Source organism: Physcomitrium patens, chromosome 6, assembly GCF_059467195.1.
Source record: "Physcomitrium patens ecotype Gransden chromosome 6, ASM5946719v1, whole genome shotgun sequence".
In the NCBI taxonomy this organism is placed as follows: domain Eukaryota; kingdom Viridiplantae; phylum Streptophyta; class Bryopsida; order Funariales; family Funariaceae; genus Physcomitrium; species Physcomitrium patens.
The window spans coordinates 12,226,738-12,243,493 of record NC_143415.1 but is presented as its reverse complement, the minus strand read 5'-3'; the positions used below and the strand labels follow the sequence as shown (position 1 = coordinate 12,243,493).

The 16,756-nt window shown below is 34.2% G+C and overlaps 2 protein-coding genes across 2 annotated transcripts; one reads left to right on the top strand and one right to left on the bottom strand.

The window, feature by feature from the left end:
* Window positions 1-9,099: 9,099 nt before the first annotated feature.
* Window positions 9,100-11,246, top strand: LOC112283140 (uncharacterized). The gene is made up of 2 exons (XM_024521500.3): window positions 9,100-9,873; window positions 9,974-11,246. The coding sequence occupies exons 1-2, from the start codon at window positions 9,435-9,437 to the stop codon at window positions 10,819-10,821; spliced, it is 1,287 nt and encodes a 428-aa protein (XP_024377268.3). The 5' UTR covers window positions 9,100-9,434; the 3' UTR covers window positions 10,822-11,246.
* Window positions 11,247-11,678: 432 nt separating this feature from the next.
* LOC112283139 (uncharacterized) lies at window positions 11,679-15,940 on the bottom strand. The gene is made up of 3 exons (XM_024521499.3): window positions 12,971-15,940; window positions 12,424-12,571; window positions 11,679-12,276 (listed from the first exon to the last, which is right to left on the bottom strand). Exon 1 carries the CDS (start codon window positions 15,558-15,560, stop codon window positions 13,293-13,295), a length of 2,268 nt encoding a protein of 755 aa, XP_024377267.3. The 5' UTR covers window positions 15,561-15,940; the 3' UTR covers window positions 11,679-12,276; window positions 12,424-12,571; window positions 12,971-13,292.
* Between the last annotated feature and the right edge of the window lie 816 nt (window positions 15,941-16,756).

The following is a 16,756-nucleotide window of genomic DNA, read 5'->3' as shown; positions in this document are numbered from 1 at the left end:
TTACCAAAAGATAAGAAAACTTGAGACTCTTGAAACTAGACTAGAAGCAATAAATGAGTTGACAAGAGTGAAGAGGACTTCACTCTTGTCTCTATATATATTATCTAAGTAGGGGCTATGTGGCAATATTCTATAGGACATCTAATATATGTTGACTTTGTAAGATACATGCCTTGACTTATAAGGCAAGTTTTTCTATATGTGGGCTACAAAGTTAGCTTGGTCTTCAAGCTAATAACATGCGTGGCACATGGTCAACTTATTAACTACGTTTCTAATCCAAAAAGTCAATTAAAGACATCTATAAAGTCAAAACAACCTCTATGAAGCTCCTATAAAAGATATTATAGAATTAACTTACTTTTATCTACTTCTACTTATTTCTACCTATTTGTATAGGTAATTATTGGCTTATATGTGTATATCCGTGACGTGTTGTTACATAGCTCCTACTTATATAATACATATATAGAGACAAGAATGAAGCCTTCTTTTCTATTGTCAATGCCTTTCTTGTCCTTAGTTTTATTTCAAGTCTTTCTAAACTTCTTATTTTTGGCAATAGCTATTTTAATTAATATTGTATCATCTTTGAGTAATTTTCTAGTTTTTTTAAGTGACAAAAGAATTTATTAAACTATTAGTTCTTTGAGATTTATGTCCTTGATAATTTGACAAGAATATTAACTCATTATTTTTAATTTTTTTTTAGAAGTGAATAGATTACTCCTCTTCTATTGTTGTATTTTAAAGGTTGTAAACTATCTACCTTTCAACTAATATTTAGTTTTTTAATATTTTGTTTATTTATTTATTTTAAATAAAAAAGATTATCCCTCTTTAAGAAAATTTTTAATTGATATTTAAGATTGAAGATTATTCTTTTTTAATTTGACTTTTGAATTTCTTCAAAATATTTATAGAAAGAAAAATTATAAAAGCAGCTATTGATAGAAGTGAGAAATCAATTTGCAACTATTGCAAATCTTCACAAGCTTATCAACATTCTTAGAATAAAAATCTCATATATTTTTAATATAAATCATGGAAGTACTATTCCTACATCCATTAAAGAAATTAATTGTAAAGTACAAAGTCTATGCTAAGAAGTTGTGCAATTGAAAGAATTAAGTAGATCAAGCCTACAAAAAAATTAAGCATGTTTAGGTTCTCTATAATATAAGTACAACCTTATTGAAAATCTCAATTTTTTTTTTATTCAATAAAAAATTTGAAATATACTATATCAATTTGCATAAGTTTTGACCTTATTAAATAAGAATTTGAAAGCTTAAAAATTCTAGTCATGACTTGATTTGTACTTCTTTAATTAGATAATTATTCTTAGTATCTTTCAAAAAGTTAATTATTTTATGTAATAACTTTTAAAATAAATTATTTTAAAGATTCTATTTTTAGTATTATTAATAATAAATCTTTAATATTATATTTTAATATATATCAAAATTGATTAATAAGGGCTTTATTATTCCAATTGATATTTTAAAATTAAAAAATAGAATTTAGCAACATATGTAGTTATTAAATATGATCTTTGTTGTAAAGATAAGAATTTGATCTCTAATATCTTTTTTGGATCACTTTGTTCAAATCTGATTATAAACACTTCTAAAAATGAAATGAAATCATATAAGAGTTATAAAGTCTTTTTTTTTAATTAAAGGTACAAATCAAGATAGAATACTTTTAGATAGAAGTACACTTATTAATTCAACATGAGTAAATCCGTAAGAATATTAAAAAATATGCCATCTTAAATAAAATAACTTATTGTAGAAATTTTTGAAATTTTGATCTTCTTCTATCAAAATTCTTTGATATATTAATCTTTGTCTCTCTCATTCTTCTAGTAATAAGATTTTTTGGATTCAATTATTAGATAGATGTATTTTCTTCTCTCAATTATACAACTTCTTAGTACAGATATTATACTTCATTATTAATTTCTTTCATAGGTGTAGGAATAGTATCTTTATAGTTGACATTAGAAATACATATGATTTTTATTCTAAGAAAATTGATAAGGTTGTGAAGATCCATAGTAGTTTCAAATCTATTTTTATTTTTGTTAAGTATAGCATCCATAATTTTTTCTTCCAACTCTAAAACAAACAACTTTAAAATATAATAAAAAAAATAAAGTGATCCACTCACTTCTAAAACAAAAGTAAGAATAATAAATTAGAATTCTTTTGAAACTATCAAGGACATAAATCATAAATAATTAAATCCTCAATATTCTCTTATGTCAATAAAAATAAATAGATAATCACTTAAAAATGATATAATATTAAACTATAATGGTTATTAATAATGATAAAAAGACTACAAATTCTTGAAGCAAGATCAAGAACAAGAAAGATATTATCAAGAGTGAAGACATCTTTATTCTTGCCTCCATATATACTATTTAATTAGAAGGTATGTGACGATATTCTATAGGATCTTCAATACATGTCTAACTTGCAAGACATATGACTTGTAAAATAAGTTTCTTACATGTGTACCACATGACTAACTTATATTACAAGTTGTCAACATGTACAATACATGGTCAACTTTTTGGCCAAGTTTTTAACCTATTAATCAACTACAAATACAAACAAAGTCAAATATGTGTTTATAAAACCTCTAAGAAGATTTTCTACAAGATTATCGAATCCACCTATATTTATCTTCTAACTAACACTTCTTATTGAAATAATTATATATATCTATGATACACTTGTCTTTATAATATTGATCCTCTTAGAATCCTTAATTTTAACTTCCATCAATTCTAACTTCTATCAATTTTAAATTATATTTGATACAATCATAAAGAATCTAAATAAGGCCCAAAGTAAGTTTTGAAATACTTTAAGTATATCCTTTAAATCCTACAAAAACTCTAGATACATCTTATCAAAGCTTAATCTAATTTCAAACAATCTTTAAGAAAATTCTAATCTATTTTAAATAATTTGAATAAAATCCTAAAATAATTCCATCAAATTTTAATAAATTATTAAATAATTTTAATTTAATATTAAAACTATTCTAATCAAATCATAACCAAAATTTAATTAAATCCTATAAGATCCTAATTAAACTTTCATCAATTATAAACAAACTTAAACTAACTTCAAAAAATTCTAACCAAATCCTAATGAAATTTTAATCAAATTTTAATTATTCTTAAATATAATGGCATATTAAAAGCTTTATAATTTTTAAATTAATTATTGATGTTATTTTAAAGTTTGGACATCTATCAACTTCCAGATCAATAACATGCTTAAGAATATTGAAAAAAAATTGTAATTAATTTTTTTAAAAAAAGACACATCATTTGCTTGGATGACAGGTGACAACTTTTTTCAACCTTAATATGGATCTTCTAGTAATATAATCTCTTGTTTCCATTTTTTAGTTTTCTCCAAATTTTTTTGTAGATATTAGAATTCATTTGATTACTATTCAACCAAAATTCACTTGAATCAAATGAGCGGATTGCTGCAAATCCTTAAAATCTTTAATAACCTTAAAACTACCAATTATTAATATTCTAATCTACCTTAATTCTATAGATTTTAAATTTAACCAATCAATTGAGCTCAAATTTATGACGAAATTTCAACACAAGTATATAAACAAAAATTTAATTTTTTTTTTATAGATTTGCTATAAAACTCATATAATTTTCTAAATATAAAATTTTATTCTTTTTTAATTATGAAATTTATAAAGCTAGATTTTAATAAATAAGAATTAAGATTAAATAAATTGATATTAAAAAAAATTCTTACAAAAGTTTTTGGATTTTGAGAGAAAATAAGGAATAAATACTAATTTACATCATAAAAATAAGTATAAAAAATTTAAGGAAAAAAGAAAGAAATTTGATCCAAAAAAGATAACAGAATTTTTGTAGTTTACATAAATGAAATATGTTCTTTCAAATTCACATTGATGTTATTACTCACCTTTGATTTCAAAAAGTTTAAGAAAATATATCTTTAGGAATTTTATGTTTTATATTTTATTATCAAAATTATACAAATAAATTAAAGAATTAGCTAAATAAAAAACATTTTGGTATAATGGAGTTAGCATTGAATTATTTTGGAATCTACTTATACATTATCAATATCTTCTATCTACAATTCCTTTAAGATTCTTTGATAAAAAATTATTTTGTTAATTCATAAATTTATCAAAGAATTATTTAAAGATTTATTATTTTATTTCAAAAATTACATAAGTCGTATAATATTTTTTTGAATTAATTGAATTGTGATATTAAGTTTAAATATATTACCTATAAAATAAATTGTAAAATTACTAACCATCCTTGCCAAATTTTTAGTTGGATGAGAAATTTTTAAAACATGTATCTATCAATATGTACATGTAATTTAATATATTAAATCAAAAGAAATATATAAAAGTAAATTGAGATACATCAAAAAAAATCTCTAAAGTTTGTAATATAAATTTCCAATTAATAGAATAGTATAATTTTATATAATTTAATTGGAATATAATGAGATTTATTTTAATTTAAATCTTATATTCAAATAATAATTTTTTTAGAATACAAAATATTAAAAAAAAATTTAAATAAAAAACTAATAATATTAAGTAGTTTCTTATTTAAAAGAAACTATAAAAAAAATTGTACATTAAATTTAAAAGAATAGTTTTTTAATATTTACTTCTTATATTTATTATTTTAATTTATTCTAATTTTATAAAATTAATTAATATTTTAATCTAATTTATTCGATTTTATATCTCAAAAAGAATTAAAACAGAGATATTATTTTATAATCAATTTTTTGGTAGAATTTTAATTTTCAATTATGTCTTATGAAGTCTATTATGTATTTTTTTTAATAAAATAGAAAGAAAATTTTCATGCAATAAAATTTTATAAATAAATTGGCCAAAACTTTTCTATAGGGAAAAAATGAGACCAATACTATAGCTAAAGTTTCATAGAAGATTGATGGTGAATCTATAATAGGGGCCTCAATTTACTCAATCTTAAATTAGCTTTGAAATTCTTTGACAGTAAGGTGGATGCTAAGAATTATCTTTCTCATAAACTGCTTCCTACTAAAAATTATAAAACAAATTATAACCTGTAAAATTATTAATGATATTAACAGATAGACTTTCAATATCCACTAGATGATTAATATTTCTTAGAATACTTTGTAAATTCAAAGATATAGAAAAGAATATATGTGGCTAAGAAAGTCATAACAAAAGATCTTAAATATATATTACTCAAAAAAATTATTGCATATTTAATTTTCTTCTTTGAAACAAAACTATATTTTAATTTAATAAATACCATTATTCCATAAGCAACCACTATTTTTTTTATTTAAATTTGGCATGCACTAAGTCATAAATCTTTAGTATTAAGAATTTAATTACTGATTATAATAGAAATCAACCAACACCAAATTTAAAATGTTATTTCTATTAAGCTAAATTTGGAATTTATTTTACTCCACGTCCTTCCACATTACATTCAAACATTACTACAAGATCGTGAAGAAGTTCAAATAAACAATTAAAATACACCGTATACATAATAATATCAATTGGCTGATCTTTAATTGTTGGGTTTTCTTAAATCAAAGCAAGAAGCATAGATGGTGATTAATTTTTAATAATTAGTAAAATATTTTAAAATTATATATATATATATATATATATATATATACTTATTTTTAAATTAAGTCTTAATATTAAACTAATTTAACATTTGTTAAAGACCATTGGACTTGAATTAAGTAGAATGTGCTTACATATTATCTTACAAGATAATAAAAGAACAATTCTTCTATTAAATTTAACAAAACTCTTCCATTTGCTTTTGGACTTGTAGATAAATTAGAATTTGATTCTAAAGACAGTTTGTAGAGTGATGATTATCTCTTCAAATTATTTAATGACAAAAATAGGAAGTAACTCTTTCAAAAACTATCCTATTCTTATCCAAATCATTAAATAGAATAGAATATTTTCTCTTAACTTCAACATGTGATTTAATTTTTTGTGGATTTTTGCTTTAGCACTATTAAATAAAATAAATAAATAAATAAATATTTAAAATATTAGATTTTGAACTGAAATATAAATATATATATATATATATATATATATTGTCTTAATAAACAAAATCTACATTATGTGATATAAACTTCTATTAGGTTAAACTTAGCAAAAACTTGAGTTACATTGAAGTTATAAATGTATTATGGCTTCTAATAATAGCATCTATTTTTACAAAATATAAGAATTTTTATTTTTTTATTTGTTTATTTTTAGACAATAAATGTAGACATAAAAATTAAATAAAGATATAGTTTAGACCAATAGGTTTTAAAAGAGTTCTTTTGAAAAAAGATACTACATGTTAAAAAAAATTAAAATATAATAAATCATCTAAATTTTTTTAAAAAACTTGTGTTATAGAAAGTAGGTTTAAATTGCCAAATTTCAAAAGAATAAAACATGAAACAATATCCTACCTTCAAAGAGAGATATATATATATATATATATATGACCTAGCTAAAGTTAGAGCCACATATTCCGCTCATATATTGTACTCAATTTTTTATTGAACAACAAAATATGTACTTTATGTTTAAACAATAAAAACCCATTTGATTTTTATACTAATGTGATGTTTGTCTCTGACGTCAGACTATCAAGTTCTTTCCTACTTACAATATTTTACTGTCAAAAAAATTATATATTAAAAATAGTATTTATCTCTATGTATTTATTCAAAAAAAATTACATCTATTCATGCACCTAAATATTCATCTATCAATCAAATCTTTGATTATGACAACTCCAAACAAATCACATCTTTAATATCCATTGGTAATTTTTCCTCACCCTCGACACTTTCCATTTTAAATACACTTCTTTTCATACAAAATTTGCCACAGTTTTTTTTTGCAATGATGAAACATAAAAAACTATGGCAAATTATAAACAATAACTTCTATTAGCTCTAAAGTTAGAAGTAATCTTTTTATTTATGAAAAGAAGTGTGTTTATTTTTTATTTGTAGTATTATTTATACTAAAAATAAAAAATAACTTCTAACTTTAGAGCTAATAGAATGTTATAGCCCAATTAAGAGTAGCTTCAAATGTAAATAGTTTCTATGGAGTTTCAAATCCCTCACTATCTATTTAAGAGAGGGATTCATTCCTAAATGAGAGATTGATATTTATTATATTCTTAAATTCTTTAAATTATCATATACGTTTTTCATCTAAAAATCAAACCAAGTGTTTTAAGAATCTTTCACTATTTTTATTTGTTTTTTGGAAAATAAAAAATAAAAAAAATCAATAAAACTAAAACATGCAGAAGTAAGTTTTGAGCTAAAATGAATATATAAATTCTAAAACTACAAGAAATAATTATTGAAACATGTGCTATTAAATGAAAATTAAACAAATATTATTGTAGATTCGATCTTATTTTAATTTGTAGAATCAATACAGAACATGTGAAAGGATACTTTAATATGTGAATGGAGACATTATTTGATTTATTAATTCAAAATTTATAGAAATGACAAAATCCAAAATAGAATTGTATACAATAAAAATGTTGTTTTGTAAATAATACACATAAAATAATAATAATAAAATAATACACATAGTGTTTCTTCAAACAATAGTGTGTAAATAAATTCACATCCCGCATTAGAAAAAAAACACAAAAACAACATTTGCTATATATATATATATATATATATGAATATCTTCAAACATCCATCCATACGTTCATCCAATTTATATTGTTCCTTGTTACACCTTGTTGATTAATTATAACATGTTACTCCCAAAACAAAGCAATAGGCATTACTGGTGTGTACATATATAAATTCAACTCCTGTACCGACAAGCAGATGCACAATGAGAAGTTGCCGCATGAGAAGTGGATGCCCACGATGTGGAAGGCGAGATCACATTCTGTTTTAGACAAAGTTTGGCCGTTTCACAGGAATGTGCAGGATGTGGGTTCTGCTTCTACTTTTTCTAAAGCAGCATCCATATTGATGTGTGGGTGTGTGTGTGTGTGAGAGTGCCGACACTCACAACTCAGAAGGGCTCCACGACGAACCGGAACGAAGACAAACCTGAGATCCTGGCTCCGACAATCTCGAAGAAAAAGTCAGCACCAAAGATGCTTCAGTGATGCTCCAGAGGGCTGTGTGTTGCTTCCTTTGCACATCATGCCCTTCTAGAACCCTATCGATGTGAGGGTCTGGACCTGCGCAAATCCTGCACGCAGGCTTGGCGGCGGGGGCGACAAGGGCAGATGACGTGTGACATTGACGCCGCGACGTCGCCACGCTAGACGAGGGCCAAACCCTGCGCTGCGTCACCAGCCAATTAAGTTAATCACTGGTCGCGGTGCGCTTCGGTTCTCGCTCCGTCCAAACGCTGTATTAGCTCCGGAGTTTAGAAGATACGCCAACTCTCACATGCACGTCAGTGTAAGGGTGATTCTTTTTGTTGTGTTGGCTTCGAGCGCGGGGTTGATGATTTAGGCCCCAAAGGTGGTGCCATACAGAGTGAGACCCGATTTTGGGGAGGAATGATCCCAGGATCTTTGCACAACCCCATGGATGCAAGCATAGTTTCAGTGCAGTGACCAAAAAGCAGATCCGAGGTCTGTTGTCAGATTGTTTTAAGCATGTGGCCTCCTAATTTTAACTGGATAGAGCTGCTGGTCGAATGTCCATCGGCATATTCTCCGAGTCAAGGAGGATTAAAGCATGCAGAACGTGCCCATAGATATCACCCGACAAAATGGCCACGATGAACCGTCTCAGCGTGGTACTCTTCCTCTGCGTTGTACTTGCCTCCAGTGTGATCCCTGCTGAGGCTCGTAGACTCGATCAAAGCGGCTTGCAACCTCCTTGCGCCGGTAACGACCTTGCCCACAGTTCTAGTGTCTTCCCGTACGGGGAGTACAACTGTGTTTGTACTGACCGTGTTCAGTTCCTCCAAGCTTTCTTATAAAATTGTCATGTGTCTGTGTCTGATTTGAGCGATGTAAAACGAATTAGAAATGGTTCACTGTTTAGTTCATAAATCCTCAGCAATGATTACCGACCGATCTGCTAGTTTGTAATTCTTGCGTGTCGATTGACATTGAACTAAGACCCTTTTTTTGGAATCTCGCAGCCGGCAGCAGGCGTGGTCCGAGCAGCACCCAAGATGCATACTTGCTGCCTTATCCTAATACCAGCGATGCGTCCTTTGTGGCGATCCTCTCCGTGGGCGACACTGCAGCCAATGGCTACCAGTTGGTGGGCATTCCCGATGGACTTGGCGCCTACGTCGACGAGGATGCAGACCAGAACACCTTCAACCTGCTCATGAACCACGAAAATGGTGATACAGTTGGAGCTGTGAGATCTCATGGAGCGCCAGGAGCTTTCGTTTCCAAGTGGACCACTGAAAGGAGCACGCTGGCTGTACTCAAGGGAGAGGATTTGATAAAGAAGGTATGGGCTTGGAATCGTACCTCCAAGTCGTACCGCGACCCCAACGCCGCCGGCAGCACACCCGTGGCTATGGCACGTTTCTGCAGTGCCACTTTGGCCGAGCAGTCCGCATTGTATAATCGCGAGTCTGGAAAAGGTACGAAGGACATGATTTTCCTCAACGGCGAGGAAGATGGCACCGATGGCCGCGCCTTCGCCCACATCGTCACGGGTCCTTACGCCGGTAACACCTTCGAGCTTCCGCATTTCAGCAATGCTGGATTCGAGAATATTGTCCCTCATCCCAACTTGAAAAAGCTGGAAGATATCGGTACGTGTCTTTGCTTTGAACCTCTGGTGATACCATCGCATGACATCAATCACAATTCAGCTGACATGAACAAGCATTTGTGCAAATTTTTTGAATGAAGAGGGTGCGGCCGATAAAACAGTGGTGATGGCGCTCGACGACAATGGCCACAACCGCGTGTTCGTCTACGTGGGCGACAAGAGCACAACTGGCACGCCAGTGGAGAAGGCTGGACTCTTCGGTGGCAAGCTGTACGTGATCTACCTCGAGAACATCAGCGATGAAATCAACAACGGTGGTAGCCTGGTTGCAGGTGACACAGTGCCCTTCACGGCCGTGCTTCTGGGTGAGGATCTCTCTGGTGCCGACGGATCAGGCGCTGCATTGAGGAGTCGCTTCCTTCCTGTGAACAACCCAAACCCACCCGCCGACCCCAAGAACACCAAGTTCGACCGTCCCGAGGACGGTGCCTGGGATCCCAAGAATCCTCACATCTTCTACTTCGCTGTGACCGCCGCCTTCAGCGTCCCCGGGCGACACTCACGGATCTGGAAGTTGAATTTTGAGGATCCCACCCTCACCACGTCCAACCATGGACAAGCTACTGTCCTCATCAACGGCCCCGACGGAGCTGACATCTCGGGACCCAAGATGATGGACAACGTGGGCATGAACGAGAAAGGCGATATCATGATCATTCAGGAGGACGTTGGGAATCAGAGACACTTGGGCCGCGTCTGGGAATACAACTTGAAGACTGAGAGCTTGATTCCGATCGGACAACACAACCCCGCGTTCTTCTCTTTTCCCGCTGTAAAGACGACTGATGAGGAGTCATCGGGTGTGATCATGGCGGAGGATGTTCTCGGCGACGGGTGGTGGTTGCTAGATGTGCAGGCGCACAAGCAGCTGCCCAACAATCTGGTGGAAGATGGGCAGCTCTTGGCCATGTACACCGGCAAGTGCTAGAAGCCTGATCGATTGTTCTAGGATAAAACTCTGACATGTCTTCCATGAAATTCAATGGAAGTGGACCCAGTGGTTTTCAGAACACTCTGTTACATAATAATCTAATTCATGTACTTTTTATACAGAAATTTAAATTTCTGAGTTTTTACGCATTGCACAATGCACGTTTCCAAGTGGTTGATCCAAAATATGAATCGCTTGATGCGTGTTGAAGTGCTAGCGGTGTAGGTACGTCCCACAGGAATTGAAGGGTGTGACTACTTGCAACTGGTAATCGCAAGTTGAGTTCACTTTCCATATCTCCACGAAGAAAGAAACTTCGCCGTACTCCAGCGGAGCACAACGTCTAACACAGCTACAGCAGTTCATGCATTCGTGCACTCTGTTCACTTAACGACCGTGGGTGCGGGCGTTGCCTTCACTGATAACCGTACTCACAAGTCCAACTAAACAGCAAACCGTTCCTTTGTCTGTCATTTGAGATAGGCTTGGGCGTAACAATTTCGTTCAATGATTCGGGTGAGAGAAGAAACCAGAGTTCCTTGGATGGTTCATTCGATACCGATTATCAGATTGAGAAACTGGACGAATCAGAGTTTCTACTGATCCGCATCGGGGTTTATTTTCTAGAACTCTGTAATATCAAACCATTACGATGTTAGTGATTATATTTTCTTACGTCGATTGAAACCATTGATGCATGTGGGGTATTTATTAACATTGATAATACTCCTTGGTGAAAATTATATCCTACCTGTGGATCTTTGAAATGTGTGTTCTCCATTTGAAAATTTCGAGTCTCAAGGTTATTTGGCCCCAAGATTAGGCTATTCGAAATCCAATTGGGTCACACACCATTTGCGGAACAAAAATAAGCAGGGGACATGCAGGCTGTCCGCTGCTGCGACACAATCACAAGCAGAACAACTTCAATTAGAAGTGCTGCAGAACTTGTCAGATGGTCGCTACAACTCGCATCTCTATATTTTGTTCCACAGTGTTAGCATAGTTCGGATCCGAGACTGGGCAAACAGGTCGAAACGCTAATCGGATGTCATTCTGTATTGCAAGAGGGCAGAATGTGAATAAATGGACTTGAATCTTGATAGGCGCATATGGAATCGTGAAGCTGACACTCGATCACTTCACACGACAGCTCTAGCTGAGACAAACAGACCGCGCGTTGTAATTCAAACAGATACTATGTGCAGCAAAGCTAGTATCTCAATCGCCGATTTCTGATATAGTCTATCGGTTGATGCTGACTTCCAGGGCAATGGATAGTGTCTCTTTACGAAACCAGCTACCAAGCTGATTGACACCGTCTCCTTGGTACCTGTTAAAGTAAATATGCGTACCCGAAGGCAAATTGCAATTGAGTCTTTTTACTGAAGCACAGCTGATGGTATGATTTTTATCTATGCTCACATTATTTCTGGCTCTTTCATTCTCAACCTGCATCATGATCAAAAGTATACGCGATTGATTAATGATAGAGGTAGAATAGATGTTTATCTTCCACATATACCTACTCCCTAATGAACTCAACCTACGCATTTTCTAGGCTTGAGCTACATTTCAAACTTTAGTTAAGAGAATTACCAGCGGCCCTGTGGTCTGTCGAAAGGACTGCAAATCTTCATTCATTTTTTGAAAAAGATTCACAGCAAAGAATCTCGTTCTACGTGTGAAATTCTCTACCCCAATGTCAACTCGGTCATATATCTTTAAGTCTCATGTGCCGCACGGCCTGAAAAACGATAAGAGATTAGTAATTCATTACTACCCATTGTAGATTTGCTGCACTATTCCATACACTCGAGCCAATTTGACATCTTACATCTATTTCGTGGAAAAAAACTGATGCAAAGCAGGGACAAGCCAACACGAAACAGCATTAAACTAGTGGCCCATGTTCATTCCCAAAATATGAAAACATGTCTACCGCGCCAGAAGTAGAAGCAAAATTATCCTACTTAACCACTAAAATGTTCAAACTAACAGAAAAAAGAGGAAAACTTGTAACTGCAACCAGCAGAAATAAAATATGCATATGCAAATCTTGTCACTGAAAAATGAGTACAACCTGGACAAATATCCGTCTCTACAGCACGAAATGTCCGTACATGGAGGGTCTGAAAAGACGGACCTGATGATTGAATGTCGCACAAGCATAAATTTTCATGGGACGCTCTCTAGAGTTAGTGATGTGATAGACACAAAACTTTCCAAAGGATTACAACCAGATCCATAGAGAGTCGAAGAGAGATTCATTGTATGTGTCCAGTAGTGTCTACTGAATGCCAGGTTTCCAGCAGGATAGAAACTTGATATCCATAACCCTGTGTGCTTCGTCTGTAGAATGATCCTCTCAGAGCACATCTAGTCTGGACTTACGATCTGATTGCTTTCACCACTACGGGCTTGTGAACATATCAGCATGTTGTTCCCAAATCTTATAATAAGGCTGATTAAGAAGCAATATCATTTCCCGAAAGTGGTGATAACAGCTCTATTCCGGTCCACCAGTCGTCTCCCAAGTCATCATCAGTACTCTCCAGGTCTGTATTCGTGTCCGTTCCTTCTCCAGATACATCTTCATAGCAAATATCTACACCAGAAACATCCTTGCATTCCTCGGCACCAGGTACATCTCGCCTTCCCTGGCAATCTCCAGGAGTCTTGAAAAATCCTTCCCTTCTGCATCTGTCTAGGAGAGTGGACATCATCTCCGAAAGCCTGTCCTCAATAGGTTGACGATCTCCGGTTATCAGGTTATCACGTTGCTGTGTCTCTTCCTGCAGAATACACTTGTCCTCAATGGTACAGCGTCGCTCAACCGGTGATGTCACAATGTCATTACGGCTTGAATTGATTATTTTTTTCCTAGATTCTTCCCTCTGACGATTCCGTTTCTTCTCCTTATCTTCTGAAGTTCCATCACGGTTATCTTTCTTCGATTCTCGTTTCCGCTTCGAACCTATTTGCGCCATCGGTTCAGACCTACCACCACTCTCCAATGTCTCCCGCAAAGCCATAAGCTTGTCCTCGACGATTCTACGACTCTTACTCTCCTTCTCTAATGTCTTCATTATAGACTTCAGCAGTTTAGTTGCTGTGTTGGGATAAGGCTTATCGTTTGACTGGGACACGCCTTCAGAGGATATACCATCACCCTTAATTTCATTGCATACAGCAGGATTGGATGCAGTGGTAGTTTTCTTTCTAATCACATCAGCGGCACTTTTACTCCGTAGCGCACCTCTCAAAAGGTTACCCTCGCTCAGATTCATCGCCTTAACAGGTCTTGTATCATTGAGATCCCTTCCGCCTCTCTTCACAGCAGGACGCTTGTTAGAACATCCTTTAGAAACGCTTGAAACCAATTGAGACTGTAATTCGTTTACTTTCTCCACGGGATTAGCGCTTGCATTTAACGGAGTAATGTATAACGATTGAGCGGATTTTGTAGCAGAGTCCAACGGAGCGGGAACACGTACGGCAGGACTCAAAACAGAATCAACTCCTGTAATTATTGACACTGAGCATTTCTTGAAGGGAACGATTGGAGTGAATTCCTCCCTGTTCACCGATTCTGATTGACCTTTTCTGGGATTGCTAACCCCTGAAAGAACCTGTGGGATTACAGTCTGCGACTTCGACCCTCCATCAGGAAGCTGGCTCCTACTCAGAATCATTCCCCCTCGAGGTAATGTAGCGTTAGAAGACAACTGATTATTCCGAGACTTCTCTTTAGAAGCAACCAGCATGTTAAGTATATCTACTTTGGTAGGATCAACTTTTTCCTGTGAGCTTTTCCGTTCCTGAGTTTGATTCTTTGAAGCTACAGTCACTTGAGCAGGAAAACCTGAGCTACTCGGAGAAAAAACGTCAGCTGAAACCTTCTGTTTCAGAACAGATAGACAAATATTGGTTTCCCCAGAGTCCGGACTATTCAGAGGAGTCCCTGGACCTTTAAGTTGCGATTCTTGTTGCAATGAAGCCTCTACTGCCACAAGATTTGAGGTCTGCTTTTGTAACGTGGAAACTTGAGACGATACCAACCGCACCTCCATCTGCACAGCTTTGGACAAAGATTGAGCTGCCTCAGCCGTAGCTTGTGCTCTAGACGCGGTCGCTCGCCCACTCTGAGCAATTGCCAAAGCTCTCGATGAGGATTGAACGACTCCATTAATCTTGGCGTGAATACTCCGCTCCAATGACTGATATAGACTCTTAGTTGCTTCAACAGCTTGTAAAGCAGCACCAATGCCACCTACTACCTCCTTTACCTCAGAATGGATCCGACTAAATTCATTCCGGTCTACCTTATAACTACTCTCCAGAAAATCCAACCTGTGTAAAACGTCCAAAAACTGCTCTTTGATTGTCAAATTCTCCTTCTCAACTTTCTCTCGCAACAATTTCTCCGCTCCTGCCCTCTTCCGTTCCGCGTCTACATTCAACCGCTCTCTCTCCACCTCCTGGCGGAGAACGTCATTGACTCCCAAAGTCGCGGAGGTAGCTTCCAATTTTTCCTTGAGCAATACAATCGCCTGCCGCAGCTTCTTCCTTCCAGCCTCGCTCTTCCCAAGCTTCTCCGCCAACTGACGTTCATTTAACTCGTTCCTATCGTTCCTGCCATCCACATTGTCCAATGCTTCATATCCTCCAACCTGCTCCACATGAATACCACCTACCCCTACATTTTTCGCCATCGACGGCATACCTCCTTCCATTACCGTACCGTTACCATTGACGGCAGCACCTCAAACACCCGAAAAAATACCTTCTGTGCCCGGCACCAGCAAATATAGACATCGATTCCACCACGCTACATTTCTACCCTCGTAAAACCTTAACTCGACCGCCAACCATAAAAACATCCCCATAATCTCCACTCTCCACGATCTGCAATCCAGCGAGACGGAATGGCGAGCAGTGCGATAACAATTGACGGACAAAGCGCGGGACTCAGCATGACTATGTCCGACTATCTAAACCCTAGCAAAGGAGGAATTACAAAAGAAATCCCGCTAGTCTGTTAGTGGCGCGATCAAGGAATTCAAACGCCTCCCGAGGCGGAGACGTTCGATGGATCCATTGACGCTCACCCCAACTGAACGACGAGGTTCTAGGGCTTGGGATTAGGGCTTTCGGTTCCGATCGCAAAGACAGACTTAACGAACTATCATCCATCCATCTATTCATTCATCAGCGTAGTTCATTTGGGCAGCTGGCCATTTTGAGAGCCGAATTAAATATTGAACACGTCAGCCCATGACTAATTTCCCTTGAAACGAAAGAGGAATACGTTCCCGCGCTGGAGAACATCATTACGTGAACCACCAGAGTTCTGTATCGAACGATTCAGCTCAAAATTTATTACATACATCGTGTAAATTATTTCAATATTTCTGACTTGAATTTAAAAATTAAAAATTAAAAATTAAATTAAAATCGCTTATCCTTGGAAATAAAAAAATCCAGATTATTCATGTGGATTACATAATGATTTTTTTATTAAGTTTAAATTTTCACAAGTAAATTTTAGTTATTCAATTATTGAAATTTTCAAGATTTAAATAATTTTGATATAATTGGAGGAGAACCAGATAATACCAAAGTTACTTTTCTTATCTTGATACAATTATGAACGTGAAGATAAGGTGATTCCATTTTGTAAAGCTCTATGTCTATCATCCTCTTCTTTTTTATTCTTTTTTTGACACAAAAAAAAGGTGTACCAAGTGCATTGACATAATAAAGTGTTATATAAGACACCTTAACACCTAATACCCAATTAGGCAAAATTAAGTGTACAAACTAAAGTAAGTAAAAATAATTCTTAAAGCACTACACTTTTATGTATTATTAGACCAGTTAAGATAATATAAAGATTCTATTTAATCACCTTATATATTCTACAACCTGG

Excerpts from the sequence above, each read along its gene's own strand:
- LOC112283140 (XM_024521500.3), top strand. The coding sequence starts at position 9,435 with ATGAACCACGAAAATGGTGATACAGTTGGAGCTGTGAGATCTCATGGA. Across the intron at positions 9,874-9,973 it reads GAAAAAGCTGGAAGATATCG|AGGGTGCGGCCGATAAAACA; the intron begins GTACGTGTCTTT and ends TTTTGAATGAAG.
- LOC112283139 (XM_024521499.3), bottom strand. The coding sequence starts at position 15,560 with ATGGAAGGAGGTATGCCGTCGATGGCGAAAAATGTAGGGGTAGGTGGT.